This window comes from Colius striatus, chromosome Z, assembly GCF_028858725.1.
Source record: "Colius striatus isolate bColStr4 chromosome Z, bColStr4.1.hap1, whole genome shotgun sequence".
Taxonomy (NCBI): Eukaryota; Metazoa; Chordata; class Aves; order Coliiformes; family Coliidae; genus Colius; species Colius striatus.
Genome location: NC_084790.1, coordinates 59903224 through 59919894, shown reverse-complemented (window position 1 = coordinate 59919894; position 16671 = coordinate 59903224). Strand labels below are relative to the sequence as shown.

At 41.1% G+C, this 16671-nt stretch overlaps 1 protein-coding gene across 3 annotated transcripts; it reads left to right on the top strand.

The window, feature by feature from the left end:
* Positions 1-2298: 2298 nt before the first annotated feature.
* PLIN2 (perilipin 2) lies at positions 2299-15555 on the top strand. 3 transcript variants are annotated; one of them, XM_062018134.1, is made up of 9 exons: positions 2299-2455; positions 4665-4721; positions 4805-5000; positions 5691-5773; positions 6309-6594; positions 6906-7090; positions 7814-7948; positions 8644-8934; positions 15404-15555. In XM_062018134.1, the coding sequence occupies exons 2-9, from the start codon at positions 4692-4694 to the stop codon at positions 15536-15538; spliced, it is 1341 nt and encodes a 446-aa protein (XP_061874118.1). In that variant the 5' UTR covers positions 2299-2455; positions 4665-4691; the 3' UTR covers positions 15539-15555. The 3 variants fall into 3 exon arrangements, with proteins under 3 accessions (XP_061874118.1, XP_061874120.1, XP_061874119.1); XM_062018136.1 differs by lacking the exon at positions 15404-15555 and adding an exon at positions 10194-10560; XM_062018135.1 differs by lacking the exon at positions 2299-2455 and adding an exon at positions 2479-2719.
* The last annotated feature ends 1116 nt before the right edge of the window (positions 15556-16671 follow it).

The window sequence follows — 16671 nt, the reverse complement described above, 5'->3', positions numbered from 1 at the left end:
CATTTTCTGGTGTTAATGCAATGCAATGGAAAACTTGCTGTTTTGTTTAACTGATGGTACCTAGATAATTGCCAAATACCTATGATAGTCTTTCTTTCTTTCTGCTGGTGTGTTGTCAGGAAGTAATTTACTTCTAAAACAGACTAACTTACTTATAACTTCTGTCATAGCCTCATTGAGTGTGTTTGACTATGTAAAGCCTGGCTATATGTGGGCTGGTGGGAGTTATAACATATATGTTACATGAGACACAGAGGCCTGCTGTGATCTTTCTGAAGGTGCTGCATGTTACCATAACACATTGCTTCTAAGGAAATATGGCAGGGTTATAGACAACAGTAGCCAAATGAATAAAAATTTCCGGCACTGTATGTAATATGTGTAATTGACTCCCTGTCCTTCACAAGCCAGTGTGAATCAGTTCCTTTCCTTTTTATCCTGTTTTAAACATGTCACATCTGTTGCAGTGGTGGTTCATACTCCATGGGCAACTGCCTGTAACTGACAGCACTTTCATTTCCCTCTGCCTCTCCTCACCTTTGGCAGGTGAAGTACCTGTTACCCAATTCCTCTCTTTTGAATCAGACATGAGATTAACTCAAAAGTGTACAAAAGCCTTAACCCCAAAACTAAGGAGAAAGGTAGATAGACGGCTTCAGTGGATAAAGAGTTAGTTGCAAGTCCAAAACCAGAACAGTGCAAGGCAGCATTACAAAACCTAGAAACAAATTACTGTGGGACTGGAAAGAAGGGAGAAAAAGTGAGAAAGCTGGGTGAAGATAGCCTTGACAATCATGTTATTTCACAGATAAGAGTATCAGCGTGTTGAACACAAGTATGTAGATTACCAACTAAATAAAATCACTTGCATCTTGCATGACAAAGCAAACTCATAAACATGGAAAACATGCTTTGAATATTAGAAATCAATAAGGCCAGAGGAGCTGTTATAACCACCTGATTTGATTATTTGTGTTATAGACCCTGAATCATCTGTTTTTCACAGATATTAACACCACGTTTTTTTGTCTGTGTCTTTACAGCAATCCTGACTACTGAGAACTACTGCAGTGATGGCACTAGCAACCAGCTGGAACTGTTCATCAGGGCCTCGATGGCACTGACAGGGCTGCCAGCCCTACCCAGTCTTCCCCAGAGCCTCCCCCAAACTGCCATGTCACCCTTCTGGCACCATCAGCCACTAGCCCAGCCATACTGCTTCAGAGCTGGTCTCCAGCTCCCCTTAGCTCTGCTGGGCCTGGGGCTGATGTCCCAGCCTGGCCTTGGCCCATGCCCTGCTCTCCTGGGGTGGTGGGACCTGGGATGAGCTCTGCTGCTTGTACAAGGAGTGTCCATGGCTCCCAGCTGACAGGAAGCCACTGTTGTCCCTCCTAAGGGCCCTTCTTCCCCTGTCCTGGGCAGATAATGATATTTCTTACTGTACTGCTCTGTCTAGCTGGAATTTATTGTCACATTTTTGAGCAGAAAAAGAAGTGTATTTGTTTTAAGCATTAGAATTTCAAACAGAATCAGTATGGATTACTTGTTTAGAGAGCAGAAACAGCATGAAGGAGTCTTTGTAGCTTAGAGATAAGTGGTTTGTTGTAAACTTTAACTGTTCAAACAATTAAAGTTTTCCAGGAAGGAAGTTAATATTTCCTGTAGGAAAAAAAATTGTGCAAAAGTGACTGGCTCAAGTAGAGTTTCTTTATACGTGTTTGTTGTGCATTATTATCCTTGAGACCTGAGTCTCTACTGTCAGGCTGACACCCTGTCACTACAACTTCAATTTTAAGTACACATTTGGACCTTTGCCTACAACTACTTTTCTCTGGAAATGTGATATCCCTAACTGTAATGTGCATCTCATTTATTTACAGGCTGCAACTGGAGAGCACTGGTAAGAGTCACAAAATTCAGAGCACACCATGTGCACGTTTCAACGTGCTGAGATGATTTTCCGTCAGCCCGTAGAGTGGAATGCAATTTCGTTGTCACCCGGGGATAGGCAGTTGAACTCCACTTTCGGGGGGTTCACGTTCCAGCAAAATGTCTTGCCTCGGTTTTATTTCTGCAACTAGATGAGCTGAAAGATTCCCATGAGAGAATCTTTCCCATGCTTGTGCTGCAGCACCGAGAGCGGGCCTGCTGATGGATCAGACGGACAGCAGGTGCCCTTGCACCTCTTGTTGTGCGCCCGGCCGCCCTGGGCCCCAGCGGCCGCAGCGACAGCGCCGCCCGCCTCCGCGCCCGGGGCCGAGGCCGGGGCCGGGACAGAGGCAGGGGCAGGCCGTGACGCGGCCTCCTCTCGCGAGAGAGCGGACGGTGCGCGGCCGGCAGCGGCCGCTCCCCATAAATAGCGAGGCGAAGGCAGGCCTCCCCAGTCGGCTGCGGAGGCGGCGGCACCCCGTTATCCGTGCTCCAGGCAGCGGCTCCGGCTCCTCGTCCTCGCTGGGTGAGTACGACCACCGTCGGCTGAAGCCCGCGGACCTCGCGAGGCTGACTCCGTAATATGGTGGAACCCGCCGGCGAGCGGGAGGGGGCGGCGGCTCCGGCTGCGAGGCTGCCTCCACAGCTTCTGTCATCGCCCCTGCAGTACTACCGCCCGAAATCCTGGTGTGTTTCGTTAGGCTGCTTAAGGCACTTCCGCGACCCGAGGGTCACGAGATACGCCTCCCGCCGTCTGGTACAGGCACTGGACGGCCCCGTCGCTGCAGAGGTGCGTGATGGCACCTGAAAGCCGGCGTCGTTCTCCCGTGGGCACCGCGGCCGGCGGGGGCTCGGGCCCGGGGCTCGGCCCTTCTGCGTGGCGTACCGCGCTGCCTCCTGGCATGGGACTTCTTTCCTTAGCCAACGGGAAATGTAGGAATGAAGCTTGTGGCTTAGTTTCTGCACTTTCCTGTAGAGGAACTTTCAGTTGTCTCTGAAGTGTTCTTTCGTCCCGTGGGCTGTGGTTCAGGCACCTTGCTCACTCGCTCGATTGACACGGTCCTGACTTTAGCTAGAGCTGAAGCTGCTCAAGGGATCCCTGAAAAGGCGTGAGGTCCTAAGCGATCTTCGCTAAGACTGGGAATAGCTTCACAGACTAACTCTTATATTTTAGTGACTAAAATTCAAATCTACACTGGATCTTTTGAGACACTTTAGAGATACTTAAATAATACCTAATAATCCTTAAAGAGCCCTGCTTCCTTCAGAGGCCACGTTCTGTGCTGTGAGACTCTTCTGCTCTACAGCATGCTTTAAGACTCACAGTGACATTCACTGGTACTCTTAAGTAACGCAGTATGAGAAACATGTTTCAGAGGACATTTCAATACTTGATAGATGGAAGGAAAACTGTTACTACTATAACCCTTGTCTGTTACCTACTTTTAAGTTGCATGTACAGTGGTTAATCTCATTACAGGCATAACGTTATGGCCTATGTGTGTTAACATGTGCAAATATACCTGTAAAATGTTAACACCATGCCTTTGTCCTTGTTCCCCATTATGTAAAGGGGGAAAGTTGTACTTGACCTTGGCCAGAATATTAACAGTCTTTTTAATATTGTTACAGATATGAGAAAGAAAACTACTTTTGGCTGTTTGACAAACCCAGCAGAAGGCCGTGAAAACCGTAGTCCTTTAAGGACTGACTTTTAGCTTGCCTTTCTGTTGCCTTCGTTTTTATATATTTTGCTGGAACTTAAATGTCATGTGAAACCATCAATTAAAAAAGTACTCCTTGCAGATTTACTTTATCTTGCATGTGAGCATGGGATGACAGCACACTTCTGTGTGTCTGCATATGCAATACTGCAGTACCCTTCTCCTCTTATAGGGTTCTTATTGGGAGAGCTGTTTGTGTTTTCTCCATGGGAATACACGTTGGCAAACAGTTGAGTAACATAGGCTTGTTGAATGACTGGTGTCTGCAGCCTGATTCAGTGTGGGATGGTTAATTATGTCTAAATTAGCATAAAGGAGAGTTCTTTCCTGCAGTGGGAAAATCTTGTGCCCTGTGTGTTGTGGGAATGCTAACTTCTGAGCAAGCTGAGCAGGAAGAGCCCTATGTGGGCATCAGGCATGGCACTAGAGATAATGAACTCTTTGAAGCCTGTAGAATGACTTGTGAGGATAGAGCTGAGGTTACTGAAATGAGTACTTCACTTCCATCTTCTATGTGTTTTCAACACTTGGACAGCAATTATGAGTAAAATTTCAAACTTGTCTCTGTTATGATAACAGAAGATGTAATCTGTTTAAACATATTGGTGACAGATTCTTCATCTTGCTTAGTCATCCTGAACTAGAATTTTAGTGACCAGTGGCTGGGATTTCTTTGTCTTGGATTTACAGATAAGCTCCAGTGTGTCTATTTATTTTAGAAAAACAAATTAATCCAGCTGTTGGTAACTCTATAGTAATTCTGCAATGAACTGCTGGACCTCAAAGCCTGTCTCTTGCGTGTACTGTACTTGTGTTGCTTAAACCAAAGTAATCCAGTAATTCTGGATTTCTAAATTGTTACAATAAAATGTAACTTGCCTATGCAAGAATGTGAATGACCTGATCCCCTTGACTAGTGGGTTGATTACAAAAGGGTTATTAGTTTCAAACCTTGGTAATTAGATGAAGTGGATATGAGGATGCTGTAACTTAGATGTGCTTCTTTTATAGGCTTTGTAAGTTTCAAGACCTGAAAAAATGGCATTGGCAGCAATTGATCCAGAACAGGTATGTCTGAGTTAGCCCCATGTTTTTTTCATGCCTGGTTCAGAAGAAAGTAGGAATCAATTAACCTCTTTCACCCTAAACAGAACATTGTATCGAGGGTTGTCAACCTTCCCTTGGTGAGCTCCACCTACGATATAGTGTCTACAGCTTACCTCAGCACAAAGGATAACCATCCGTATCTGAAGTCAGTCTGTGAGATAGCAGAGAAAGGAGTGAAGACGATTACTTCAGTGGCTGTAACAAGTGCTATGCCTATCATCCAGAAGCTGGAACCACAAAGTAAGGCAAAGATGGAGTTGTTGATAACTTTAATTCAACTGATTGCTTTGTATATCCAGATGCACTTAAAATTTAGCATAGTCATGCTGGCCTGGAGTTCCTGTTGCCTGGCTCATTGGGTAACTGATGGGCATGATTTAACAACCCCCCCCCCCCCCCCACCCGTGCAAATCCTGAGCCAAGGCATATTCCAGCTTTTGTAACACTAAACTGATCAACTCCTCTTGATATGTGAGATGTTGAGCAAGAGACTATGTAACCACCTTCCTCACCTTTCAACTGGCTTCAAATGCTACTTTGCTACTTTCTGTCACTGAGAAGAACTTCTGGTTAAATTTGGCAACTGTGTCACAAGGCTGTCCTAACCAGGAGCCTGGTTTCAAGAAGTGTCAGGAGGCTAAGCTCTTCAGCTTGGTCTAACAGTTGCTTGTAAAGTATCAAAAGGATTTTCTCTGCCTGCGAGTGAGTTGGTTTGGTTTGTTTTTGTTTGTTTGTGGTTTTTTCTTATTTCTGCAAACTTGCTTTGTTCTTTGGCTTAGTTGCCTCAAATCTGACTGAAAGAGGGAGGAAACTACTGTAAGGGCTTTGTTATATAAGCTCTGATTCAAGAGGAATTCTCCATTGGAATTATTTGTACTAAGGAAGGAAAAGCCCCCAAAATTAAAACCAACTTTGTAATTTCTTTTATAGTTGTAGTTGCCAACAACTATGCATGTATAGGTCTGGACAAAATTGAAGAGAAGCTGCCTATACTGAATCAACCCACTGACAAGGTAAGTTCTTTCCATGTACATATGCTAAGCAGAAGAATTATCTACACCTCTTCTGTTGTCACTAAAATTCAATTATCACAGGGAGACTGATTATCACTGAAATTTTATTGTCACAGGGAGACCGATTTCAATCAGCTATGCCTGAAACAGAACTTAAAAGCAATGAGGAAGTGAAAAGTGTTTCTGTAGAACTACTGCATTTAGGAGGCCATTCAACTTTTTTCTTTTTTTTTAAAAATAGGCCTATTTGTTACATATATGGCTGCTGTTCACTCATGGGCATCTTTTTAAAAATTCAAGTCTCTTTCCTGACCAACGTGAAGCAAAGAGTGCTTGAATTACATTCACTAAAGTCTTTTGAGCTGAAGGCTGTGTGGCAGCCATATTTTGGTTTGTCTTGTACGTGTGTTTTCAGGGTGCAATTTCTTCTAGATGACCAATACTTGTACAAGCTTTAACACAGATTTAAATTTCCTGAATTATGTAACTTTCACTAAAAAATAATTTTATTGAATTAACCTGTGTCTTATGGCAGGTTGTTGCCAATGCCAAGGATGTAGTTGTTGGAGCCAGAGATGCTGTAACAACCACTGTGACTGGTGCCAAGGAAACTGTTGCTCACACGATAACTGGAGTTGTGGGCAAGACTAAAGAAGCAATGCAAGACAGTGTAGAAATTACCAAGTCAGTTGTCAATGGCAGCATCAACACTGTCCTGGGAAGTCGTGTGGTGCAAATAGTGAGCAATGGAGTGGACAGTGCTCTCACTAAGTCAGAGACCCTTGTAGACCAATATCTTCCACTTACAGAAGCAGAACTAGGTAAGACCAATTCAAGGTTTGATTTTGCTGTACTGGAGAGAAGCAAGCAACCATCCTTTTATTACTTATTCATAGTGGGGAAAAGGCACGTGATTCCCAAACTACCTTTTGCCTCTATGTCTGTAATAGTGTCTTCATAAAGAAGCAGAGTGGAAGTGAGGATTTCCACGTATGTTGGTCTATCAACCTACCCTGGTGCTAAAAGACTACTAGACAAGTGCAGTATTGAACCATTACTAATCAAATAAAATTGCTTCACGCCTCTTAAGTTTTCTTCCAGTGATCAATTTGCTTCCTTTCCACATGTCTAGAGAAAGAAGCTGCAAAAGTTGAAGGCTTTGAAGTTGAAATTCAAAAGCCAAGCTACTACATAAGACTAGGATCCTTGTCTTCAAAAGTCCGCAGCCGTGCCTACCAGCAAGCCTTAGATAAAGTTAGAGATGCTAAACAAAAGAGCCAGGAGACAATCTCTCAGCTCCACCACACTGTTAGTCTGGTAAGTTTAAGCTCTCACTTGTGGTATAAAAATCAAATGTTGGCATAGTTTTAAGGTGCAGAAAACAGCCAAAAGAGGCATAGAAAAATGAACCGCTTTCCCAAACTAAATGGGTTTTCTGAATGTAAAGCATTTCCCACTCAGAGGTTTTCACTACCATTTAAGATAGGCCCTAAATCAATCTGAGCTGTAAACTAGCAGTTGCTAACAATTTTAAACACTCTAGAAATAGAAATGATATGTTTAAAATTGTATTCCAGCTTAAGTGAAGAAAGTGTCTTTCAGTTTAGAAATGCTTCAATTCTTTATGTCCCTTTTGTTAATAAAATGTTATATTCTTTTATGGACTTGTTGTTCTTGCTGTGGGTATCTTTGAGCATTCCTGGTACTTCAGTAGTCTTATCCTACCATCATACCTTTATGTACAAGACAAACTGTGCGTAAAGAGTCATGGCCTTTTACATGCTTTCAGATCCTTGTGTGGGATGCTAGTTGAGGGAGGGTGAAACAGTTGAGGCAGAGGAGTATATTACGTAACATGTCAAAACTGCTTCCTGTTTTCTCTACTTTGAAGAGGAGGACTGTACTTTCATGTTCGCCAAAGTCTTTTATGCTGAACTTTTAAAGTGTTTCAAAAGGAGGTTACAAAACAAGTAAGGTAGGGTAGCCCAAATGGAATTGTGTGGAGTCATTGCTTTACTTCCTTATTTGGCTGTATTTCAGATTGAGTATGCCAGGAAGAACATGAATAGTGCCAATCAGAAACTTCTTGGTGCTCAGGCAAAGTTTTACCAGTCATGGGTACAATGGAAGAAGAATACAGGCCAAAATGATGGTGATGAACCGCATAGTGCTGAGGTAAGTAGATGTAAACTAGAAATAAATGGATCGTATACTGTCAAATTAATGGCAAACTAACAGTCCTCAAAGTATCCAGCATCTTAACAGCACAGAAGCTTACATGCACATGTGGAATCTGAATGCTGAAGCTCAAGGCACCTGACTAATGCCTGATGTGGAGAAGTAGGGAACAAACTCTTACATGACTGTACTTCATGCAAATACTGTGCGGTTCATTCTTCTTTCAAGAGAATGTTCATCCTGTTTAGCATGAGAACCTGTGCTGGGATATATCTATCTAGATTAGCCAGAACTCACTTATGTGATATGACCAGACCAGAATCAACAATTTGAGCATAAGGCACTCTTCGACACAGGCTCACAGAGTCTCACGTATAGCAGTGGGGGTTTTTAATGAGAATGTGTTTACTTGCTGTGACTTGCTATGCAGAATTGAAACAAGAGCTTGCTTATCTGTTGCTGGGTAGAAGCTGCCAATATTTCTATTCCACAAAGTACTTGAGGATTGAAGAAATGTCAAGTACTTTCAAGCCTCTGACTCTTTGGACTTAAGAACTGTTTTATTGTCTTCTGTAACTTTGTTTTACTTGCATCCCCGTTACTTTGCTTCTCTACATGTTTATCTTGAGCAACATAAAGCTGGTGCGGTCCATAAAAAGATACTAATGTGCTGTTACACTTTTTGTTTCCAGCATATTGAGTCAAGAACTCTAGCTATTGCACAGAGCCTCACTCAGCAGCTTCAGACCACCTGCCTCACACTGGTCTCAAGCCTACAGGGCCTGCCACAGAATGTGCAGAATCAGGTTTACAGTGTTGGCTCAATGGCAGGTGATGTCTACCAGAGCTTTCGCTCAGCATCCTCCTTCCAAGAATTATCAGACAGCCTTCTTACTACTAGCAAAGGACAGCTGAAGAAAATGAAGGAGTCTCTGGATGACGTGATGGATTATCTTGTTAACAACACGCCTCTCAACTGGCTGGTAGGTCCCTTTTGCCCACAACTGCCTGGAATTCAGCATGCTGAGAGCAAAGGTGAAGGGGAGAATTCCAGCCAGAATGACAAACAGCTTGAACACAGTGCTGAATAACCTCCATAGCATGCATTTACTCCACTGACTGACCAAACAAGTGGCCTTTGCAAGTGCAGCTGCCAAAAAAGCCTTGAAGAAAAATCCATAAACATAGGAGTAGGGGAATGATACTGAGTAAAAACCCTCACACATGGGTTCTATTGTCATGTGTAGTTAAGCTGCTCTAAAAACTGTCTTGAGTGCCTAAATTTGGCAGCTTACAGTTGTCAAGATGCCTTGTTTGTCAAGTTTAGAAACCTCACCATGCTTATTAATGGTATTAATACTATGAACCTAAATGAAACCTACCATAGTTAAAAGTATTTGATTTGTTGCGTAATCTGTACCAGAATGATATAAAAGCCTTAAATACTACGACGTGCATTTAAAAGCCCTGCACTCTAGTTAAGCATGCTTAAAATTCCATGTTTGCTGCAGATCACACAATTGATTATTATGACCGTGGCTGTCTCAAATTCTATTGCTACGCAATTCATGACAAAAATTCTGTAAGTGCAGAATTCCAAAGCTGGAAGTGGGGTTTCTCAGTGAGTCAGCTGGAGCTCCTTAAATGCTGTGACAGCGTTGACATTAACTCTATAAATGTAACTATGTATAACACAGTAACCTGAGCACAGAATCACAGACTATCTCAGGTTGGAAGCGACCCATAAGGATCATCAAGTCCAACTTCCTGCTTCTTGCAGGACTACCTAAAAGAGCCTCATCCAGACGCTTCACCAGCTCTTAACAGCCTTGGTACCACAACCGCTTCCCTGGGTAGCTTGTTCCAGGGACCAACCAAGTCATTATCCGTTAGCAATACAATTTTTAATAGACAGTTTAAAGATAAGATTCATGCTGTTTGTACCCAAGTGCCTGCTGTTGTGTGGGTTGTTAGCTTTGTTGTAGTCCTCTTTTTGTAATTAATTTTGTATGTTAGCAATAAATGCTTCAGTAGCCAAAGTCTGTCTCCATTTCAGTGGTGTTTAAAACAAGTGTAACTTGCTGTTCTGTAACTCATTCAAACTGGGTCCAGCAGAAGGCAAGCTTGAAATGCAAATTATGTAGACATGCATTGAAAGGGTATTTGTGTGTGTATGCATATATAGGTAAGACTGCTGCAGTACTCCCTTCCTTCTTTTGTGTTCTTGTGTGTCCTATTCCAGCTTGGCTTCACTGCTGCTTTTTAGGTGATTGCTATTGCCTGCCTTTAATGATGAACTAAGCTGTGAGCTGATGGGTGTTCTAATACTGAGAAGAGAAGGATATGGACAAAAAAAACCCCCTGTCCTGCCTTTGCAGTAGGTGTTCTGTGCACATGAGACTGACGATTACCTGCTTTGGCTGCTGGCTTCCTATAAATAGTTTATGGTCCTCAGCTGCAAACATCAGTTTTGACCTGGTTAAATTTATCCTCTTTTGAACTTGGGTGTTGAACTTGTACATTAACACTCAGCCATTTGGTGGAATTGTTCCTCAATAAATGCTGCGAATCTCTCCCCTGGAAAAGAAATACAATCACTAAGAAATAAGATTTCTTGGTTTAAGGTTGTCCAGGTAAGTTGTGTCTGTTCTTAATGTGTGCTCTGTGTAACTTTGAGTTGCAGTCATTTAGTGTAAAAGTGCTGGCTGCCATTTTCAGAGAGGTCACCAAACAGTGTGAAGCAAAAATAGAGTTCAAAGGAAGCTTGTCACCTAGTGACATGTTGGTACATGGAATAATACCTCCACCAGGGGTGAGCGATTCCTTTCTGGACAGAGCTTGAGTAAGACTTCTGGAATTCTTTCAGCAATTACTTCTGTGTACTTTAGGTATTGAATGAGTCCAGCCTGAGAATGTAGTTTTCTCTTCCATTTGTAAGAAAACTTGTAGAGTGCATCTGCTGTTGTAGAGGTGCTCAGAAACAGAATGAGACTTAATCAGATCAGGGAGCAGCTGGCAGTTCAAAGAAAGGCTTTCCCATTCTTCCATATGTCTTAAAAACTGTTTGCTCTGGGCTTTCCTTCTGAGTTGATCAAAAAGATCAACTGTTTATTCCTCTGCTTTTGAGGACTGAGGAATAAAGAGCACCATTGTATTCACAGAACCATAGAATGATAGAATGGTAGGGGGTTGGAAGAGACCTTTAGAGACCACCTAGTGCAGCCCTGCCTGCCGAAATAGGCCTGCCTAGACCAGGTCACAGAGGAACGCATCCATGTGGGTTTTGAAAACCTCCAGAGGATACTCCACACCCTTCCTGTGCCAGGGCTTCCTCACCCTCACAGTAAAATAGTTTTTTCTCATGTTCAAATGGAACATTTTGTGTTCCAGTTTCTTCCCATTATGCCTTGTTCTGGTGCTAGTTACAATTAAAAAAAGGGATGTCCCAACCTCCTGACACCCACCATTTGTAAACTTATAAATAGTAATGAGATTAATAATATTAATTAATGAGATTAATACTATTAACATATAATGAGTATTAACGTAAGAGCAATACATGTCTCTGTTGTGTCTTAAGTTGCACTACTGGTTCATACTTCCTTAGGTGGTTGTCCAGCTTTGCTGGACAGCAAGCAGATGAAGTAGAAATCAAGAAAAAAATGTTACCAGCCTAGAGCTTCAAGTTGTTTCTTCCTAACCATGCCCTTTCAGGTAGCTTCAGTGCAAAGGTTACTTTGAATTCTGACAGCTGCCCAATGGCTGGTGTCCACAAGCAGAGGAATACCAGGTTAAATCATTACCTAAGGGCTGAGATGATAGCCTGTTAATACCAAAGTGCTGTCTGCAAGTTCCTGTATAGTGCTGTTGTGCTGTGTGCTTGTTCATCCGTTCCTGTACCCTGTCCTCCCCACCACCCCCCCGCTCCACGTAAGTTTCTATCCACACCCACCATCAAGAGTGAACCCTCCCTTGGAGGAAGAGAGATAAATAACAGCAAATAAAAAATCAAACGTCCCTGATTTATTATATTGAATAAAAGTCTCAACTGAAATTGTTAGTCTCTACTATTAAGGCCAGCACTGAATATTTAAACTGAACTGTAGCTGTAGCTTGCCTGGGCACCTTTTTGCTGGCAATTTAGGACAGTATATCCCTGGGTTCTATTATAAAGATAACTTTACAGGCAAAGCTTGGTATTTTTCTCTAGCACAGTAAGGGTGACTGAGTGTTAAAATATCCACTGGAGGCAAGAATGATGTGGACAACTTCCAGAACCATCTCTGGGATTTTTGCCACATTAGACAGAAGCTGAAGTGTGTGAACTAGGCAGGTAAACTAGATGAAATGGAAAAGCGTATCAAAGTGGTTGTGTGACTACAAAGTTTGTGTGATGGTACAGATTAGAATACTAGCAAAATTATCGCTGATAAGCATTTGTGGGGTTTATTTCGAGTTCAGAAAACATTTGTTTCACTTCAAGATATCACCCTGAAGTTATTCATGCTAGTTGAAACTTCTCTCTAGGCTCATCTAACAGAGAACTACTATTATATCATTGCTGACACTTTGCTAGAAAAGTTTTAAAAAGAAGCATTTATAAATAGCTCCATGTGGTATAAAAGCTATTTATATGTATAGCAGCATGTGCATTGATGAAATCCAAATTACAAGATTTGTATAAGGACTGCAGGTGCAGAGATATGGCTTTTTTTGCTGCTAACTAAGGAAGTTGGGAAGCTTTTGAAGTTTCCCATTCCTTAAGATGAGTTGTTGTGCAATGATCTTTTCCAAAGTGTGGCTGACAGTAATGCTATGTAGCTAGTAAAATAGGTGAAAGGATTTGGAACCAACTGATTAATTGTTTCTCTTTATTTTAAAAAAAACAACACAACAAACAAACAACCAAAAATCACAAAATACCCCACCCAAAAACTTATCCAAGCTGTCTATTTAAAAAGAGAAAATGGAACCCAACTTATTTTTTAAGCATGATATATTGGTCAATTACATGATCACAAGGTCGTACATTCAGCAGCTTGCTGGAAGTATTGTGTACGGTATTTTGTTGAATTTATTTCTTTTCATACTAAGACAGGAACTTTATTTCTTTTGGATAATAAAGTCTCTGATGACTATAAAGAAAGGCTTGTTTGGCAAGTGCACAAAATAAGAACAGTCTCTCAAATTGCTAGTGCCTCAGTTCTGGAGGCAAAAAAAAATGATTAATTTAAAGTTAAGTTGGTATTGACGTTTACATTTATATGTGAAGACAGCAAAAAAGTGAAGTATATTTTTTGCACTATCCCATGGAAAGATTTGGCAAGCTTCGTGCTAATCTGTGTAAATGATGTAACTGCATGTTATGGAGAAGCAGCATGAAGAGTCCAGTCTGGCCTTATCCTTTGTTGCAAGAATTACACATTGCAGTGACTTACTGCTTTGTTTCAACTCCCTGTTGACTATTAAAAGTGATGCGGAGGTGAAGGTCCTTTATCTAAGCAGGCTATAACATCAGGGGCTTTGCACTGTTTTAGACTGGTGCAGATGTCAGGATATGCTATTCTAATACAATTTAGCATGTTCAAAACTGAGATAAATCATACTGACGTTAGCCCTATTTGACGCTGACAGATACATTCCAATTTGAAATTCTTTCAGGCCTATGAACGTCATACTAGCATGCTGAAGGAGTCAGCTGCTTGTAATGTGTGCATTAAGGAGATGAAGAAAGTACAACTTAAATTTGAGTAACTATCTTGTTGTCAGTAATAGCAACATGGATATAAGTAATGTGTCTTAAACCTAGGATGTAGTGAAAATTATCACTGCTCAGACACAGTTCCTGAACATGGTCATATAAATGCACATTAAAATTAGCACAGTCATATAGATGGTCATTGCTTAATGTAAATATAGTATAAAACAACTTGTTTAAAATACCCATTTGGGCACATTTTTAAATGACACTGCATATGGGCTACTTGGCCTTGGTCTTGTTGAGATGTTCCCATTTCTACTGCAGTATGAAACACAGGGTTATGTGTTGATAGTGGGAAAACTTATTGTTTTCTCCAAGTGCAGTAACATGAAATTACAGTTTTAGGTAAACTGCCATAAGCTGAAATGTGCAACATGATTTTTGCAGGTAGAAAGATGTATTACCCCCATTCTTAGTGCCTTTTGATTTTTTGGGAGACAAAGATTACTGATGTCATTTTGATCAAACTTAGGTTCTCAAAGTTAGCCTATGAATTTCACTGTATTCACACTACAACATGCCAAGCAACATGCTGCTTAAATTCTTCCAAAGCTCAGCTGTAATTTGTATTTTCATTAATATTTCTCAGTCCCTGGTGCCCTAGGGCTACCAACTCCCTAAGGAACTGAGTGATTTGTGTTCAGCACTGCAATGCTCTCTACAACGTGATAGCTGAAACAGCAATCCCTTTTATCCTTTGAGTTCTCTCTTCTTCTGACATTTCTTCATAGTAGGAAACACATAGATTTGCCTTGCATACTGTCTTTCATAAAAGTAAGTTAGAAACAATATGTTTTGCAGTTAGGAAATAGATTGAAATTGCTTCTCCAGTCAGCACTGAGCTTAATTGCTTAGGAGCCTCTTGAAGTTGCTGCTTCTTTGTACATGCAGAATCAAAGTCCTGTCAGCCTGTAGTAGTCATTATGTGCCGATACAGTGCCTGGTTCCAAGTATGTCACATTAACAACATTAAAGCTAGCCATGAATCAAACTATAGATAGAATTATTTTTCACTCAGGGCAAAAAACTTTTGGATATGAGTAAATTGCTTAATTGTATCCCATTTTTCAGAAGTGCCTAAGTAATCTAAGTCCTGCTAAGGGGACTTAAGTGTTGGGATTTAAGCTCCTAAGTGTCTTAGCCAACATTTTTAGAAGTGTGTAACATCCCTGCATCCACTAATGTCTCTGGCAACTCCTGAGGCCTGGTGCTACTTAACAGTACAGAACACTATATATGCAGTTAAAACAAGAGGCCAAAGAAGGATTGTGGTTCAAGAGATTTGTTTCCTTGGGAAAGGTTTGACGTTTAGGCAGGTAGTGCAGTAAAAAGCAATCTGTGTCAGGCTCCTTAGGGCAGGTTCCTTTGTGTAGCCCATTGCTCCCAAGGAAGGAGGGCAAAATAAGTTTAAAAACCTCCTTTCTTATTTTTCCAGTTACCAGTTCCACTAAATACACTCCACTAAGTTCAGCACTGTTACATCTCTGCTATAAAATCCTGTCTTCTAAGCAACAGATCTTGCACAGTATTTGGTCTGTCTTAATACTACATGTTTCCTATATAACTGAGCATATTTCACTGTGTTGAGTGTTTAGAGTCTGATTTCTAGACATGCTGAGAATCTTTGTCTCTTGACTTCAATGAGGACTAGTGCAAAAATTTATTTAGTTTTAAATTTCATTCCTATCCAGGTTCCAGATTTCACTATTACAGACCTGTCTTCAGAGTCAGATGATATCCCAGACATTTTGGATTTGGATGAAGATGATCAACAAGACTTTTCACGCACAAATGGCCCTTACACTACAGGGCAAAGAGCTGAATAAAGAGAAGCATATAAATATCTTTTTGATACAATGTGCTTCTGCCATGTTCACCTTAGATTTCTCCTCTATAAAGATGAAGCTGCCTAGCTTAGGGATTTGGGGATATTGGTTTTTAATCACTACTGTTTCACGTAGTGGCATCAAAACTTGGGTTTTTTTTCTACTTAAGGAATGCATTAATTCTTTAGCATGGGCATCAAGCTCCCATTCTACAAGCTAGGTATAGCCTGACCTGTCTATCCAACTTTTCTAATCTTTCTTAATGATTTGTTCTCCTCTTGGCAGCAGTCCTGAGAACACTCCATTCTTTTTGATACAATGTATTTTCATCATGTTTAACTTAGGTTTCTCCTTTTTAAAGATGAACCTGCCTAGCTTAGAGATTTTGGGGATATTTTTTTTCTGGTTTTTAATCAGTATTGTTTCACTTAGTTGCATCAAGATTCTGGTTTTGGTTTTTTTTGGTGTTTTTTTTTCCTCCTACCTAAGGAAATTATGCATTAATGCAAAAATACATTAATTCATTAGCATGGGTGTCAAGTTCCCATTCTACAAGCCAGGTAAAGCATAACCAGTGTATCCAACCAATCTCGTCTTTGTTAATAATTTGTTCTGCTGGCAGCAGCCATGAAAACTTTCAAAGGCTTTTCAAAGAGGGCTGCCAACAGAAGGAGTTGATGAGGATTTCCCCACAAAATTCCCCCTTTCAGTCTACATGAAAAGCTCTTCTGTACCTACCTACTGGAAGGGCTAAGAGACTATCTGTTTCAGATTCTCTCAGGATTTGTTGTTTTTGTTTTTGGGATTTTTTTGCTTGTGGTTTTTTTTTGTTTTCTTTTGTTTTCTTTTGTTTTTGTTAGGCTCTGTATCTACAGAGCTTAGCAGCTTAGAGCTTGGGGAAAAAATTCTTTATGAACAAAAGGACTCCCTTTCTCTCTACAGGTCTTCCAAAGCTTTTGGCCACTCTGATGCTATTAGATGTGAGGCCTGAGACTAGAAGAGGGTAAATGCTTGAAAATCAAAGCTTTCCAGGGATGAAAGTTAAAATAAAGGGGGATTGTAGAAAGTGAGGGAAAGGGGAGGGCAAAGAGATACGAACAGATGTGTGACAAAGGAAAATTACCAAAAAAAGG